The sequence below is a fragment of the Bombina bombina genome, chromosome 9 (assembly GCF_027579735.1).
Source record: "Bombina bombina isolate aBomBom1 chromosome 9, aBomBom1.pri, whole genome shotgun sequence".
In the NCBI taxonomy this organism is placed as follows: domain Eukaryota; kingdom Metazoa; phylum Chordata; class Amphibia; order Anura; family Bombinatoridae; genus Bombina; species Bombina bombina.
In genome coordinates this window covers 126,964,159-126,982,516 of record NC_069507.1, presented here as the reverse complement: position 1 = coordinate 126,982,516, position 18,358 = coordinate 126,964,159, and the positions used below count along the sequence as shown (strand labels likewise).

The 18,358-nt window shown below is 39.5% G+C and overlaps 2 protein-coding genes across 3 annotated transcripts in view; one reads left to right on the top strand and one right to left on the bottom strand.

The window, feature by feature from the left end:
• TCIRG1 (T cell immune regulator 1, ATPase H+ transporting V0 subunit a3) overlaps positions 1 to 18,358 on the bottom strand; it is a 165,708-nt gene that overhangs the window by 124,790 nt on the left and 22,560 nt on the right. The window lies entirely within an intron of this gene.
• On the top strand, positions 5,368 to 6,894 carry LOC128640447 (E3 SUMO-protein ligase ZBED1-like). Its single transcript, XM_053692926.1, has one exon. It carries the CDS (start codon positions 5,368 to 5,370, stop codon positions 6,892 to 6,894), a length of 1,527 nt encoding a protein of 508 aa, XP_053548901.1.

Here is an 18,358-nt window from a genome sequence, read left to right as displayed (position 1 = left end):
GGGATGAAGATTGAAAACTCCACCGGGATGAAGATAGAAGATGCCGTCTGGATGAAGATATCGCAGGTAAGTTTTTATTTTTTTAAGATAGGGATATTGTAATTTTAATATAGTTAGGGGGTTGTTAGGGTTAGGAGTTAATAGTTTAATTTAGTTTTTTGCGATATGGGGGGCTGGCGGTTTAGGGGTTAATAGGTTTATTTAGTGGCGGTGATGTGGGACGCCAGAGGTTTAGGGGTTAATAAATTTATTATAGTGGCGGCGTTGTCGAGGAGCGGCGGAATCGGGGTTAATAACTTTTATTAGTGGCGGCGATGTCGGGGGAGCGGCGGAATAGGGGTTAATAACTTTTATCAGTGGCGGCGATGTCGGGAGCGGCAGATTAGGGGTTAATAACTTTATTTAGGTGTCTGTGATGTCAGTTATTTAGGTGTCGGCGATGACGGGGGCAGCAGATTAGCTGTGTTTAGACTTGTGGTTTATGTTAGGTTTAAACGTAACTTTTTTTCCCCATAGACCTCAATAGGGTTGCGTTACAGAGTTTTTCATTCCGTGCTTCAGTTGTTAGTTGTTTTTTTTCTAACACTCTCTCCCAATTGATGTCTATGGAGAAAGCGTGCACGAGCACGTATTCTCAGCCCTTGGATTTTGTGTGGTATAGAGCTTATCGCCACCATATCGCATGCACAAGGATACTTTTCAGAAACTTGTAATGGCAGTGCTATAGAGGGTGAAATAACTTTTGTTGCGTTCGTTTTGCACCCTCTATAGCGCAAAACTCGTAATCTAGGCGATTGATAATAAAATATGGAACCAAACCTGGCACACTAACTTCCCTGCATTTCAATGGGAAATTCTGAGTAAGGAACCAAGCTTTCATCTTGGCTCACTAAAATGTGGCTTGCTTTATATTAATTGGGCATCCTTCTATATAAAAAGTTGAATGAATCCTGAGCCAAATGGTGTTGATCATAAAATATGGCACTAAACTCAGCACCCTAGCATCCATGCATTTGAATGTGAAATTCTGAATAAGGGACTGAACATTTCCTCTATGAAAAAAGTTGACTCACCCAGATTTGGTTTGTTTTCTATTAATTAAGCATCCCTCTATAGAAAAAACATCAAACTATCCTGAGCCAAATTATATTGTGAAAAAATATTGCAGCAAACTTGGCACTCTAACTTCAATGCATTTCAACGAAAAATTCTGAACTGAGCATTTCCTCTATGAAAACCATCTTAGCTCACCCATATTTTGCTTGTTTTATACTAATTGGGCATACCTTTATATAAAAAAGTAAAATCTAGCCTAAGCCAAATGATATTAATCATAAAATATGGCGCCGTGCTAGGTACCCTAATATATGCATTTCAAAGGTAAATTCTGAATAAGGAACGGAGCATTCCTTCTATGAAAACCTTTTTGGCTCCTCTAGATTTGCTTGAGTTCTACTAATTGAGCATCCCACTTTAGGAAAAAGTTGAATCTAGACTGAGCCAAATAATATTGATCATGAAATATGACACCATACTTGGTACTGTAGCATCCATGAATTTCAATGGGAAATTCTGAAGAAGAAACCAAGCATTTTCTCTATTAAAAAAACAACTTGGCTTACCTAAATTTGGTTTGTCTTCTACTAACTGAGCATCCTTCTATAGGAAAAAGTTGAATCTTGTCTGAGCCAAATCATATTAATTATAAAATATGTCACCAAACCTGGCACCCTAACATCCATTTCAAACGGAAATTCTGAATATGGAACCGAACAATTAAAATATGGCATAAAACATGGGACCCCAGCATCCATGCATTTTAATATGAAATTATAAATAAGGAACTGAGCTTTACTTACATGAAAATAATAATAATAGAGGAACAGATTGATATAGAAATTAGGATTCCAGGTTTGGTGCAAAATTTTATGTAATTTGGCTAAAGTTAGTTTGATCTTTTTTCTATAGAGGGATGCCCAATTAGTATAAAAAAAATCCAAATTTGAATGAGCCAAGATAAAAGCTTGGTTCCTTATTCAGAACTTTCCATTGAAACCCATGGAAGTTCAGGTGACATGATTGATTCCATATTTACTCAACAATATAATTTGGCTCAGGCTTCATTGAACATTTTCCTATAGAGGGATGCACAATTAGTATAAAACAAACCAAATCTTGGTGAGCCAAGATGGTTTACATAGAGGAAATGCTCAGTTCCTTATTCAGAATTTCCCTTTCAAATGCATTGAAGTTAGGGTGCTAGATTTGGTGTCATATTTTATCATCAATATTATTTGGCTCAAGTTAAATTATTTTTTTTATATAGAGGGATGCCCAATTAGTATAAAACAAGCCAAATGAGGGGATTCAACATAACGTCCATTGTGGGCAGATCTGGTGAGACGCATGTTTCTGGCATCCTGAAGCTGTACATCGTAGCCGCCACCCGCCACTACCAAGTGTAAGCCCGGTGTTATAGGAGCTGCTCGAGGGTCGACCTGCTAACGGGGCAAAAACACAGCCGATGCTGCATAGAAGGGTCAGAAGTCGGATACCACTGAAGCGGCTTAGAATTGGGTTTACCACCTGACCTCTCTCTTACTGCCTGCCGTGATTTCGGGCCACATCAAGGAAGGGAATGGCTAAAGGATAAAGCTGTTTTGGAGTGGCGTCCTTGTAGGGTGCTCAAGCCATGATCTAAGAATAAGGAGTTGACAATCCCTACACTCTCCAGCGATTACAAAGTTTTCTCCTTCACCCCTACACCTCTCTCCCAGAAGTCTCTGAAGGCTTGAGTGCTGTAAGAGCGGCTAAATACTGCGACTTGGGGGGCGTGTCCAGGCCGCGGTCTAAGATGGCCGCTAAATTGGGAGCTCTACCATATAGAATTACAATCCGCCTGTAATCTAGAGATTGAATAGGCATCCAGCAAGAAACTATATCGCAGGAGGCAGAGGACACTGAACTGACTGGACCTATATAAAAAAAAATTTCTTTATTGCTGCAGGACTTCCCAAACTAGATCGCTGAGTGTCCCTGGCGGCCTCTGAGGAGAGGGACCCCAGCTCCCCCCCCCCCCCCCGGGAAACAGGGTAAGCAGAGAATATTGACATTCTCTGCCCAACACCTACAACATGGAGTAGGACCTCTATATCAAGATCCGAGCCCTGTTTTCTGAATCCGAGCTGCGGATAAACCACAGATTTGACCACCTTATGGCACTAGTGGGTGCCCCTAGGGAGGAGCCTTATCGCCTACTGGGGCGGGGCTAATAGTTTTAAGTGCGCAGAGTGGCGCGAAACAGCAGCGGGATAAGAGCTCATATACCAGAGCTGATATATCGGAAAAGGAGCAGCGGGAGATTAGCCCTGAAAAGGAAAGCTTGGGAGATGTCAGTGATTCAGGAGTTCTCCTGGAACATACCTTGCTTGAGGGGATCATTGCGTTTGGAGGGGCTGCCGCCAGCAGACAAGAACCAACAGAGGCACATAGCGGTAATCCTGTGGAAGATTCCCAGACCTTTGTCGCCTGCCTGGTCACGTGGAGGAGAGCGGCCGGCTCCCGAGTGATCAGCTCTGTGGGTGAGAATCCAGGGTTGGTAACCTCCTACTATCCTGTCACCCTGGATCCCAACAGGGTACCAAGAGGTACTCAAGATTTTGACATCCGTATAAAAATGGGGGTCGGATGAAGAGTTCCATGTAACGGCGGACCCTAAGGTGCCAGGTCTGACTTTTCCTTTATGAACTGCACCCTCCCTTGAACTTAGATGTCAGACACTGTCCTGAGAGGAGCTAAATTTGAAGCTGAGGCCCTTGCTAGTATCTCTAAAAATATTAGGCCCCTGTGCTTACTCTTAGCTCAGTACCTATATACTTGATGGCTGGTATGGTAAGGCTACCTGCACATGTGGTCACTTTTCTTTGCTCTGACTTATTGTAATGTTCTGTTGGGCCCTGTACTAATATACCCCCCACTTTATAGTATAAACTGAGTCAAAATGATAATTAGGGAGACCTGGCTCTGTTCTAGTTACTGGAAGAGACAGTGACGTCCATTAGATGCTTAATATTTCGTTAAGGGCTAATAGCACCGCTTCTGTTACAAGATAGTTCTCCTCCTTCTGTGTATATTTTTTTTTATTAGGCAAGTCCAAAAGAGGCCTGTACCCCCAGATTAGAAAAGAGAGATCCCTGAGGTCTAGGGCTGCAACAACTAATCGATGAAGTCGACAATCGATAATGCAAATAGTTGTCAACGATTTCCATTATCGATTCGTTGGTCTATCGATTAGTTGGGCTGCTTGCCGCAGCCACACTAGAGAAGGCATGCTAGAGACGGCTAGAGAAGGCGTGTCTACTGGGAGAAGATCAGAGAAGAGAAGACGTGGACGTGTGAAGACGTGTGGGAGAAGTGTGTGACATACATCTGCTGCAAGGTGGGTAGAGTACGTGGGTAGAGTACACTAGCACAGAGACAATTGCACACTGATGAGGGGGGAGATATAATATAACATTACCGTCATATGCTGGCTTGGCTGCTACTTGACTGAGATCACGGGCATGGAGGGGAGAGGCTAAGGTCAGTGAGGGAGGGTCCAACTCCGGATGCAGTAATAGTGGTTTAGTTGACTCCTCTCCTGTAACTGTTATAAACACTCCTTACTCCTATGCTAGCTTGCTTCTGTAATTAAATAACGTAGGATAGCACAGGGCAGGATGTGAGCACCCGGGTCATGGAAGGGGAGGGGTTAAGATGAGGGTCTGACTCCGGAATCCGGATCAAGTAACTTGCTAAGAATAAGATAAGTTTTGGTGGTCTCACTCTTTAAACACTCCTCTCCTGTGACTGCTAGCTTTTGTAACTGTTAGGAAGGATAGCAGTGGAAAAAAGTGTGCGACCCAAGTCCTCCAAAGCATGAGAGCATTTTACGCTTAATGCCGCAAAGAAGGTGGTCACCTGCAGAATTTGCAAGGCAGAGCTTATGTGGCACGGAAGCACCACAGTGATGAATGAACACATGAAAAGAAAACACGTGGGTTTCACTGAGGAAGGCGAAACATCAGGACAGTAAGTTAAACCGCCAAAATTATACTAAACAATTGTATATATTTGAGTAAACTAGCAGTAATAGTTACACAATGATAGAACTAGCCTTTTCTGGATAGACACTGACAGTCAAGACTCTATATGAATGATCATTCATTGATGATTGATCATTAAATTATATATCTTTCTTTTCAGAAAGAAACAGCGCACCATAACAGGGTTTGTGCAGCGACCCCCCCCCCGTGCACTCCACAACAAGCATCAGTTATAACAGACTCTGTTTTTAAAATGATAGTCACTGACATGCGGCCACTGTCGATGGTCGAAGACAAAGGTTTTAAAAACATGGTCAGTGTACTAAACCCTGGATATACACTTCCGTCAAGAACTCATTTTACAAAACTGGTGGAAAGGAAGTACCAGGAGGCGCTTAAAAATGTAAAGGGTGCCATCAGCGCTGCCACTAGAATTGCCCTAACTGCGGACATATGGAGAAGCATAGCAACTGAGGCTTACCTTGGCATTACATGCCATTACATTGGGGCTGACTGGAAAATGCATTCTATCTGCCTCACTATCATGCCTTTAGAAGACAGGCATACTGCAAAAAACATTGCAGAATGGTTGGAGGAGGTTGCTGCAAAATTTGAAATTAAGCCACAAAAAATTATTGCCATTGTGCATGACAATGGTTTAAATATTGTGGCTGCTGAAAACATCCTAGGAGGGAAGCATGGATGGACCAGTATCCGCTGCACTGGTCACACCTTGCAGCTGGTCATCAATGCTGCATTAAAGAATTCTGGAATAGAGAGAGCCGTCAGTGCTGCAAGAGGACTAGTAGAACATTTTTTAAAAAGTGAACTCGCCAGCAGCAAGTTGAAGGAGAAGCAGAAGCAAATGGGAACATCTGAGCACAAGCTTCTTCAAGATGTTAGCACAAGGTGGAATAGCACTTACTATATGGTCGAGAGACTCATTGAGCAAAGGTGGCCGGTAACAGCAGCTCTATCAGATCCATCAGTCACTCAAAGAGGCAAACACTATCTGGACTTAAAACCAGATCAGTGGAGTATTCTAGAAGAACTCTCCACTGCTCTCAAGCCATTTGAGTGTGCTACTGTATACATGAGTGGCCAAGAATATGTCACTCTGTCTTCTGTGCCTGCGCTTGTGAAGGGGCTTTTGCGGTCCAATGAGGGTGCTTCTTTTGAGTCGCATGCACTGAAGAGCTTCCAAGCCACTGCAGCAGACCAGCTCCAAACCAGATGGAAGGGGATCCTTTTTGAAAAGGTCCCAAATTCAGTAATCCTTGCCTCTGCCCTGGACCCAAGATTTAGACGACTCAAATTTTTAACGACAGAGCAAATTATAACTGTCCATGCAAAAGTGCAGACAGAGGCGCTTGCTGTAAGAAGAGAGATGGTGCGCCAGCAAAATACAGCTACGCCTGGAAGTACAGTTGCTGAGCCCTCCACATCTGCAGCATCTCTACTTGACTCACTCCTTGAGTCTGGGGGTAGCAGTGAAGAGGAGACTATTGAGGGGCAACATGAGGAGGACATTAATATACAAGTTAGGAATGAAATCCAAACTTATTTTGCAGAGAAGCCCCTTGCCAAGGAAGGAAACCCTTTGAGTTGGTGGAAAGGTAACCAAGAAAAATATCCTGCCTTGGCAAAACTAGCAAAATCCTACTTGTGCATACCATGCACCTCCACACCATCAGAGCGACTCTTCTCTGAAGCAGGCAACATAACTTCTAAAATGAGAGCCAGCCTTAGTCAAGATCACATGGACATGTTAACATTTTTATATTCTAATGCAACGTTTCTGGAACAGTGATACTCCACCTCTTTTCATAATACATTTGTTCTGCTAAGTTTTTAAAAGTTTGTAAGTTGTGTAAAATTTTAAATTAGTTTGTACTTGCGTACAGTTGTACAGTGAACTTGGTAAGATAAAAAGTTTAACTATTTGTATTTCTGCAGTAAGGAAGTTTTTTAATACTCTGTAAAACCGAACAGAGTATGTTTGTTTATTAAATTATATATTTTTTCAAATGTTATATTGTTCTAAGTCCCCCCTGCCCTGTTTTATCCGATTAATCATAAAAATCGAAAAAATAATCGACCAACTAATCGATTATGAAAATAATCGTTAGTTGCAGCCCTACTGAGGTCCTATAGGGGCTTCGTTAGACGTGGGGGAAAATAAGTAACATCAGTAATTTAGATAAATATTCTATCTATAGAGTTCATTAGAAAATTAAATGTTCCAGGTGGGATACTCACTAGTGTGATTTATACACAAGAAGGTTTTATTATTGCAGAAATGACTGGTTTTGGATAAGTAACTCTAATCCTGAAGGATATCCGGTTAAACAACATTTATCTTGACACATATAAAATTATTAACTACATTTCTTGGAGTCTAACAGAGGCTAATGCTATTCATAAACTCCCTATTCTTTTTAAATTATTTGTACCTTCTTTATCTGGGAGATGAATATGCTAAGTTGTGTATGTATTTACAATAACAATACTGGTTCACTACCCTTAGAAGCCCACAAAGAATTGGTGTAAGATAAGTTACTATGCATGAATATTACTTTAATAAGGATGTTACTTAAACAAACCTAAAATAGTGCTCTTTGGATCCTTAGAGGTCTAAGAGTGGCCCTGCATATCTGTGAGAGTATGTGTACTTTACTAATTTTGTAAGATAGTTGTTGTTGAACATGCTGACATGATGCCCTTATAGAGAGCAAGCATAGGTTTCTTATAACCCCATAGAATCCCCACCCTGCTTAACCTCATTAGAGGTAGATTCAGTTTCTGAGACTAAGGGGTTTTTAAAAAATTAGAATGGCTCCCTAGAATGGCATTATAATATCTATATAGAATATCTATATGCTTCTCTTGATAATGGGTTTACTCAATATTATAGAATAACCGTATTCTTGTTATCTGTCTATGTACTGCGTTAAGCAGATCTAGAGTATCACATTTTCTTGTTGCTGTTTATGTTTTGGACACACGAAGACCTATTTCTTTCCTTTCAGAGATCTGTTACGAAAACTAGGTCTTATGATTATCACTTGTTATGTTATGCTTTGTCCATGTTAAAACATTTATATATAAAATGAGGTGCCGCTCATGGCCTACTGTATTTGCTACTGTTTAGGAACTTATATTGTTTACAGTTCTAAGACATGCCTATGTATTAAATGCGCAAGACTTGATGTATGTATATAGGTATGTTGCCTTGAAAGTATATGATGCTATTTATGTATGTCATTGCTACCTCAATAAAAACTATTAAAAAAAAAAAATACTGCGACTTTCAGCGTTTGCCTAAGAGATAGGAGCCAAATATCATGGTGGAGATAGGTGATTAAGTATGAAAATCTTACACTTAATATGTGTGTCATGTGGAATTGCTGGTGTTGTATAACCGTCAAGACGGGGAAAGCACCTTATGTTTGCTTGAACAGACAAGCCTGCTAAGTTTTCTCTGGGTGTCTTACTATTTAGAAGTCTTATGATTTCCCCCAATAGAATGGGGGTTCCCGCATTTATTAAGAAACACCCTTGGATCAAATATGACTTTCTGTGGCCTGGATGAACTGTCCTCTGTTTTCTATTTATATATGCCATAAAGATACCAAAAGGTTTAAACCTGACCATTACATATGTTTGTAGTTTATTTTTGGCTGAGTAAAGGAGGAAGCCTGAAGGATAACAGACTACCCAGTACAGCGCTTTTGCTTCCTCAGATGATCTTTGGTACTCTTCTATAACATATTTACTGGGCCTGCAATAGGACTCCTGAATTTGGTATTACTACCATAAACTGATCACTCACAGTAGTCACCCGGATATTCTGGCTATTTAGAACTGGCTATCTAGAAACACATTGGGTCATTGCTGTAAATATACAGAAGCTAAGTCTTATCCTATAGATAATTCTACCTTACTGAAATCTGTTCCTGCAAACAGGTTGTAAACAGATTATCTGGCAAATATGGTAGTTCACTACTTTATATGAATATATTGTGCATATCTTTTTTTTTTCTGACAAATGGGAATTATTGCTGTTCCAAATTTAGGTATATTGTATACCTTTATACTAAGGATCTCTGTTCAACCTGTAGACTGTGAGCTCTCCGGAGCAGGGCCCTCTTCCTCCTGTACTAGATTTGTTTAGTTTTAGGTTTTGTATTTTTAGCAAAAATTTTGTCATTGTATACCCCTATCATTGTACCTAGCGCTACGGAATTTGGCGGCGCTATACAAATAAACAATAATAATAATAACTATATAGTTATAGCAGTTACTGTGGAGACTGAGGTCTCTTAAAAAAAAAAAACTAGCTATAATTTACTTTGTGTCTGAGTAGATTTATACTTTCTGTACAGGTATCTAAGCTATTACTAATTGTGTTACTGTTTGACATATTTAAAGGAGGCCTATACTTACACTTTTGTGTTCACTCTCTTAACATAGCTAGACAGAAGTGTCAATATCTAACATCACAATTTAATTATGCACTGTCTTTCATCACTTATATAGTCACTTATCTTCTACTTATATTTATAACAAGTGGTTACTTTCTGTTTTTTTTTTTTAATTCACAATACACAGATACATTTTATTTTTCTTCACTGTGTTTCAGCTGACTTTGTTATTCAAACGTCGTTAGTATATAGATAAGTTTATCAGCTCAAACAAATTTAAGTCCCCTATAATGCCTCCTAAACAAAGAGAAAAAAAGAAATGTAACAGCTTAGATCTAGCTATGGAAGGGTTTAATGAATCCGCCCCTCAGTCTGCTCTTTATATTGACACCAATAGTCTGTCAATATAATAGTTATCGAAAGAAAGAAAGATGCTATTCCTGGAAGTTGAACAATTTGCAGTAAGAATTTCTGAAGTTGAAAAAAGGGTGTCAGATTTAGAAGACAATAGTAATATACAACAAGATTGTATAAAAGAACAAGAAGGAAAGCTCCAGTATCTCCAGAAACGTTTAGATGATCTGGAAGACAGATCACGTAGAAATAATCTTAAGATTATTGGTCTTCCAGAAGTAACAGAATATAATGATCTCCCCCATTTTGTCTCATATACATTTCCTCAGGCTTAAGGTATACCCTCTGATAAGCTTCCCTTCCCAATTGAAAGGGCTCACAGGTTGGGTGTTAGCAAACCTCAAGACGATACAGCCCCCTATAAAAGACCAGTAATGTTTAAATGCTTTAATTTTCAAGATAAAGGGGCCCAGTTATCAAGCCGTCAACCTCAAATACGCTGGAATTCCGCAGCGTATTTGTGGCGATGCTGATTCGCCTTAGTTATCAAGCCCTAGATACCGGCAAAAGTAGAATATAGTGACATAAGCTTCGATCCGCCGGACTCAGTCCGACACAGATCGATTCTTACGTTACTACAGATGTTCCGCACACAAGTGCGGCACAATCTGACTACTTTTGCTAGTTATCAAAAAACTAGCAGGTACGCTCGGCACTTTTCCGGCCCAGCGTACCTGGTTTTCAATCCGCCGCCCTGGAGGCGGCGGATCCCATAGGAATCAATGGGAGTCTGACCATAGCGAAAGTTCATGTTCGCTGCTGCCAGACATCCCATTGATTTCTATGGGAGCTGTCTACACCTAACACCCTAACATGTACCCCGAGTCTAAACACCCCTAATCTGTCCCCCCTACACCGCCGCAACTAAATAAAGTTATTACCCCCTAAACCACCGCTCCCGGAGCCCACCACAAGCTATAATAAATATGTTAACCCCTAAACCGCTGCTCCCAGTCCCCGCCGCAACTATAATATATGTATTAACCCCTAAACCGCCGCTCCCAGAGCCCGCCACCACCTACATGATACCTATTAACCCCCTATACCGCCGCCACCTATAATAAAGTTATTAACTCCTATCCTGCCAATCCCGGACCTTGCCGCAACTAAATAGTTTAACCCCTAAACCGCCGCTCCCGGACCCCGCCGCAACCTATATTAAACTTATTAACCCCTAATCTGACCCCCCTACACTGTTGCCACCTATAATACATTTATTAACCCCTATCCTGCCCCCCACTATAATAAAATTATTAACCCCTAAACCTAAGTCTAACCCTAACCCTAACACATAATATTTATCTTATTAACTAAATTAATCCTATTTAAAACTAAATACTTACCTTTAAAATAAACCCTAATATAGCTACAATATAAATAATAATTATATTGTAGCTATTTTAGGATTTATATTTATTTTACAGGTAACTTGGTATTTATTTTAGCTAGTTAGAATAGTTATTAAATAGTTATTAACTATTTAATAACTACCTAGCTAAAAGAAATACCAAATTACCTGTAAAATAAATCCTAAGCTAAGTTACAATTAAACCTAACACTGCACTATCATTACATTAATTAAATAAATTAGTTACAAATAACTACAATTAAATTAAATAAACTAACTAAAGTACAAAAAATAAAAAAGCTAAGTTACAAAAAAATAAATAAAATAACTTACAAATATTTAAAAAATATTACAACAATTTTAAGCTACTTACACCTAATCTAAGCCCCCTAATAAAATAACAAACCCCCCCAAAATAAAAAAATTCCCTACCCTATTCTAAATTAAAAAGTTCAAAGCTCTTTTACCTTACCAGCCCTTAAAAGGGCCTTTTGCGGGGCATGCCCCAAAGAATTCAGCTCTTTTGCCTGTAAAAGAAAAATACAACCCCCCCAACATTAAAACTCACCACCCACATACCCTTAATCTAACCCAAACCCCCCTTAAAAAAACTAACACTACCCCCCTGAAGATCATCCTACCTTGAGTCGTCTTCACTCAGCCGAGCCACCGATGGAACCGAAGAGGAGATCCGGAGCGGCAGAAGTCATCATCCAAGGGGCGCTGAAGAAATCTTCCATCCGATGAAGTCATCATCCAGGCGGCGCTGAAGAAATCTTCCATCCGGGCGATGTCATCTTCCAAGCGGCGTCTTCAATCTTCATCCATCCATCCGGAGCGGAGCGGAGCCATCTTCAGACGAGCCGACGCAGAGCCATCTTCTTCTTCCCGACGACTACCGACGAATGGATATTCCTTTAAGGGACGTCATCCAAGATGGCGTCCCTTCAATTCCGATTGGCTGATAGGATTCTATCAGCCAATCGGAATTAAGGTAGGAAAAATCTGATTGGCTGATTGAATCAGCCAATCAGATTGAAGTTCAATCCGATTGGCTGATCCAATCAGCCAATCAGATTGAGCTTGCATTCTATTGGCTGTTCCAATCAGCCAATAGAATGCGAGCTCAATCTGATTGGCTGATTGGATCAGCCAGTCGGATTGAACTTCAATCTGATTGGCTGATTGAATCAGCCAATCAGATTTTTTCTACCTTAATTCCGATTGGCTGATAGAATCCTATTAGCCAATCGGAATTGAAGGGACGCCATCTTGGATGACGTCCCTTAAAGGAATATCCATTCGTCGGTAGTCGTCGGGAAGAAGAGGATGGCTCCGCGTCGGCTCGTCTGAAGATGGCTCCTCTCCGCTCCGGATGGATGAAGATTGAAGACGCCACATGGATGAAGACTTCTATCGGATGGAAGATTTCTTCAGCGCCGCCTGGATGATGACTTCATCGGATGGAAGATTTCTTCAGCGCCCCTTGGATGATGACTTCTGCCGCTCCGGATCTCCTCTTCGGTTCCATCGGTGGCTCGGCTGAGTGAAGACGACTCAAGGTAGGATGATCTTCAGGGGGGTAGTGTTAGGTTTTTTTAAGGGGGGTTTGGGTTAGATTAGGGGTATGTGGGTGGTGGGTTTTAATGTTGGGGGGGGTTGTATTTTTCTTTTACAGGCAAAAGAGCTGAATTCTTTGGGGCATGCCCTGCAAAAGGCCCTTTTAAGGGCTGGTAAGGTAAAAGAGCTTTGAACTTTTTAATTTAGAATAGGGTAGGGAATTTTTTTTATTTTGGGGGGTTTGTTATTTTATTAGGGGGCTTAGATTAGGTGTAAGTAGCTTAAAATTGTTGTAATATTTTTTAAATGTTTGTAAGTTATTTTTTTTTATTTTTTGTAACTTAGCTTTTTTTATTTTTTGTACTTTAGTTAGTTTATTTAATTTAATTGTAGTTATTTGTAACTAATTTATTTAATTAATGTAATGATAGTGTAGTGTTAGGTTTAATTGTAACTTAGCTTAGGATTTATTTTACAGGTAATTTGGTATTTATTTTAGCTAGGTAGTTATTAAATAGTTAATAACTATTTAATAACTATTCTAACTAGCTAAAATAAATACCAAGTTACCTGTAAAATAAATATAAATCCTAAAATAGCTACAATGTAATTATTAATTATATTGTAGCTATCTTAGGGTTTATTTTACAGGTAAGTATTTAGTTTTAAATAGAAATAATTTATTAAAGTATAGTGTAGTGTTAGGTGTAATTGTAACTTAGGTTAGTTTATATTTTACAGGTTAATTTCTCTTTATTTTACTAGGTAGCTATTAAATAGTTAATAACTATTTAATAGCTATTGTACCTAGTTAAAATAAATTGAAAGATGCCTGTAAAATAAAAAATAAATCCTAAGATAGCTACAATATAATTATTATTTATATTGTAGCTATATTAGGGTTTATTTTAAAGGTAAGTATTTAGTTTTAAATAGGATTAATTTAGTTAATAAGATACATATTATTTAGATTTATTTAATTAATATTTAAGTTAGGGGGGTGTTAGGGTTAGTGTTAGACTTAGGTTTAGGGGTTAATAATTTTATTATAGTGGCGGCGGTGTAGTGGGGGGCAGGATAGAGATTAATAAAGTTATTATAGGTGGCGACGGTGTAGGGTGGTCAGATTAGGGGTTAATAAGTTTAATATAGGTTGCGGCGGGGTCCGGGAGCGGCGGTTTAGGGGTTAAACTATTTATTTAGTTGCGGCGAGGTCCGGGATCGTCAGGATAGGGGTTAATAACTTTATTATAGGTGGCGACGGTATAGGGGGGCAGGATAGGGGTTACTAGGTATAATGTAGGTGGCGGCGGTGTCCGGGAGCGGCGGTTTAGGGGTTAATACATTTATAAGAGTTGCGGCGGGGTCTAGGAGCGGCGGTTTAGGGGTTAATAACTTTATTGAGTTGTGGGGGGCTCCGGGGGCGTCGGTATAGGGGGTAGAACAGTGTAGTTTAGTGTGGGTGCTTAGTAACAGGCTAGCAATAAAGCTGGGAAAAAAGCCAAAGAGCAGCGAGATCAGATGTGTGATAACTCTCACAGTCTGCTGCTCATCGCCCCGTACTTGGTGCGCGGCTTTTTGACAGCTTTATTGATAACTTAGGCAAACGTATTCAGGTCCGCGGCGGTGATGGTAGGCGAGCTTAGGCGGGCGTATTGAACCGGCGAAAGCAGGTAAAGTAGACACGTTGATAACTAGGCCCCATTATATAAATCCTTAGACTTTACCATAAAACTAATTAATGGAAGCTGTATTTTATTATTCCAAGATTACTCAGCAGATACTCTAAACAAAAGAAAAGAGATGGCCCCGTATTGCCCCCCCAACTGATTAAAAAGGGGGATACAAGCATCTTTGATATACCCTGCAAAATTAAAATTTTGATATGAAACTAAGTTTATAACAATCGAGAAACCACAGGAAGCTAGAGAGTTTTTTTCAAGGTTAGATAACAAATAATAGAGCCAGGGATGTATCCAATTCCCTCTTGAATTGCGGTTAGGTTTGTTAGGATGGCTTGCCTGGCTAGGTTTTGTGTTTGTCCTGGTTTTTTTTTTCTTCTTCTCTTTGAGAGATGAAGGATTTTATTGAATTGGAATGTAGGGGGAATCACCTACCCAATCAAACGGAAAAGGATTGTGAAATATATGAAAGGCTTCTCCCCAGATATCGCTATGATTCAGGAGACACATCTCAATCTAGTAGAAGCAGAAAAGCTTAAGTTTGGTTGGGTTGGGGAGGTGATTGCTTCCCCTGCATGTAAGAGGAAAAGAGGGGTTACCTGTCTCTTCAATAAAAAGTTAGAATATCAAGTTATTTCACAAGATATTGATAATGATGGGAGATTTTTAATAATAGAAACTTAAATACAAGGATCTCACTTTGTTTTATGTAACATATATGCACCTAATACACTTAAGATAGATTTCTGGGACAAGTTATATATAAAGCTCTTACAATATGTAAACGCAAACTTAGTATTAGCTGGAGATTTTAATGTAACAGCCCAACCCTTATTGGACAGATTACACAAAAAAAATCTGCATAGGTATAATACAAAAGCTAAAAATCTTTGGAACTTCATCAAAAAGTTAAAACTTAAAGATATTTGGTGTATTCATAACCCAGACATGAAATCATTTACTTGTGAATCTAAATCCCATTGTACTTTTTCCAGAATTGATATGTTTTTGTTTGGAGAACCATTGCTTTTCTATGATCTAAAAACTGATATCAAAGAGGTCCTTATTTCGGACCATGCAATAATTTCTATGTCAATTAAAAGCAAATCCTTGTATGAAAAAAATGTTGGAATTGTTTTCCCCCAACATTTTTACTACAGAACTTTAGTTTCAGAAACTGGTTGATTGAAAGATGGGTGGAATTTAACCGTTTTAACCAGGAGTATCTTCCTAAAATAGAGATATTCTGGGAGACGGCCAAAGCTGTCCTCAGAGGAGATATCAAAGTGTACATGGTTAAAAGGAAAAAAACACGAGATTAAGAGAACTCCAACTCTCTAATCACCTTAGAAATAAATATAGATTATACATAGAATGCCAAAGCAAAGATAACTGGAAAAAATACCAAAAAAGCAAAACTCGAAAGGGAAACTTTTTTCAATCAATAATTGGTCCGGTTGGAAATTAAAAATAAAGCTATTTTTTTTTTTTTTTTTTGAAACAATTTTTATTGAGATTATTGGCAAAAGTAACAACTTAAATAATGTTCATTCACAATGACAGATGATTTACATAGTACATAAATCAGAGAATACAAGAGTAAACAATACAGGTAGTGGGAGATAGGATCTATTTGTGTACTGAAATTGGAAGTCATAGGAGAGGCAAGTTGTGAGTCATGAATTTTCAGGGCACTTCTCTATAGGTCGTCGTATAGCTCCCTCTAAGGATATGTGAATGAACTTCGCAGAATGAAATCTCCTTTTATAATATGGGATAATTTTAGAATGAAATAAAATGAAAAATAAAGCATAGAGGGTAAACAGCGGGCAAGAGCCGCTTTAATATTAATGGGAGGGGAAGTTGGGGGCGTGTCCAGACTTATGTTGATGTGACGTGATCTGGTGAATATTGTGGGGATAATTTACAGCCCAGGCCTGAAGGTTGATTATGGAAGTCTATAAACAAGCTCCTATCGTAGGTGGGAGACTCAAAGAGAATCTCGAATAAGAGTTAGAGAGGGGATACAGCTAAAATGGCCTGGGAAGAGATAACACAATGGGACTGCTGGATTAAGGGAGAGCTATGGGCTATACTGAGGAGTAGGTAGTTCTACGTTATATGCTAAAGTAAGGGGGTAGTAGTGTGTAGAGTTACATCGCTGAGCGTTTCATTATGTAGTGGGAATCAAATATCGGCTGATAGAATTAGCTGTAGAGGGGCCTATATATGTGGGATAAAAGTGTCTCCTCACACTTTAGAAGGGAAAGGGATGTTAACCTAGACCTGCTAGGTATGTAACCATATATATGAGGGACTGTTACATCAATGATAGCTATTAGTAATCTCTTTCTATACTTAAGTCTGGTATTAGCGTGAGCTATTGATAGATAGGAAGTTAGTTTAGAAAGGATAATGTTATAAGGTCACTAGTATTATTACTCTTATAGAAACGATAAGAGAAAAAGAGCAACGCCATGGTATATTGGGTGGCAGAGCTGGTTACAATAGGTGAGTCTAATGCACTTCCAAAGTATCAAAGTTTGGACACAAACATAACTGGGGCCAATATAACCAACAGTGAGACATTATGAATGCAAAGAGAATAGCAGGAGGGTCAAATGGCGATGTGAAGTTGTCGCGTAGCTTGACCTTTATGTAAACAGTAGACATATGATTATGGAAACAATAACAAACAGTAAAACAGCCTAACAAAAGCTCTTGTCCAAGTAGTAATTAATTTAGACAGACAGGCAGTCATATTGGCAACAGGTACTGAGGGAAATTGTCTGCTACAGCTGTTAAACTAGGTATATGTGATCTTGATAGAGTTAAGATCAGTAGGATATAGAAAATAACCAATGTTCCTGTGTTTGTGGGTGTAGAGCATTTTCAATAAATGTATGTACTCCCAGACAATTATTATCATGGCTACAACAAAACATGCAGTCATGACTTAATATTCGTGTATAACAATGATAGTATCTGAATCAGGTATCAAGCCTTATTAATACATCTTACCCGCTGTCTGAGTTGATGGGAGAAATATGTCAATGTTATATTTTACATGAAAGAACTATTTGGTCCTCAACTAGTTAACCCTCACTTTTCCCCCTAAACAATAAGCCTTTGGCACATATAAGTATATAGCAAATAATATCAGGCATTAAGCAACTCAGCTAACATAGACAGCATAAGATATATGGAAGCTCATCACACAAATTTAGGAAAAGCAGATCCTGTGCACGCTAGTGGAAACTTAAGTATCACAGTGTAGTCCTGTTCATAGCAAACCCTAGGAACATTTTAAACTTTAAGTAAAGGTAACCGTGTAACAAAGCATAATAAGGGGCAAAGTACTATATGTATGGCTTAAGCATAAGTCGCATCGGGTGGTCATAAGAATAGTGTCCGAACTGACCGCTAATACAAGTGCTTGCCTGGAAGCGCTACTAGCCGACTCCTCTCCTGGAACAGATTGGAGGCTGGTATTGATAAGGATCAGGCACACGACTAGACACAGTGAGCTGGGAGGTCAAGAGTCTTTTTAGCCAGAGTTCAGTGACCAGTACTTGTAGTGAGCTCAGGTGCGATCTAAACAGCGCACGCTGTCGGGCAGTGTTAAAAGAAGGGAGCTTGCCTTGTTTCTTATGAAGCCATCCGCCTCTGGTGTCATCTAGCCAGCACAAGTAAATGCCAGAGAGTGCTGAAAAGTCTCGGTGGTGGCAGACATGATCATTTCTGGTCAGGACTATCTCCTCCGCTACGCCATCAGAAGAGAGCTCCCCAGGAATCGGCGATCTACTCTCCTCCCCTCCCCCAAGGCCGGCCGCATCCTCCGGGTCA

Bases quoted from the DNA above. Each gene is read 5' to 3' on its own strand.
- LOC128640447 (XM_053692926.1), top strand. From the start codon at position 5,368: ATGGTCGAAGACAAAGGTTTTAAAAACATGGTCAGTGTACTAAACCCT.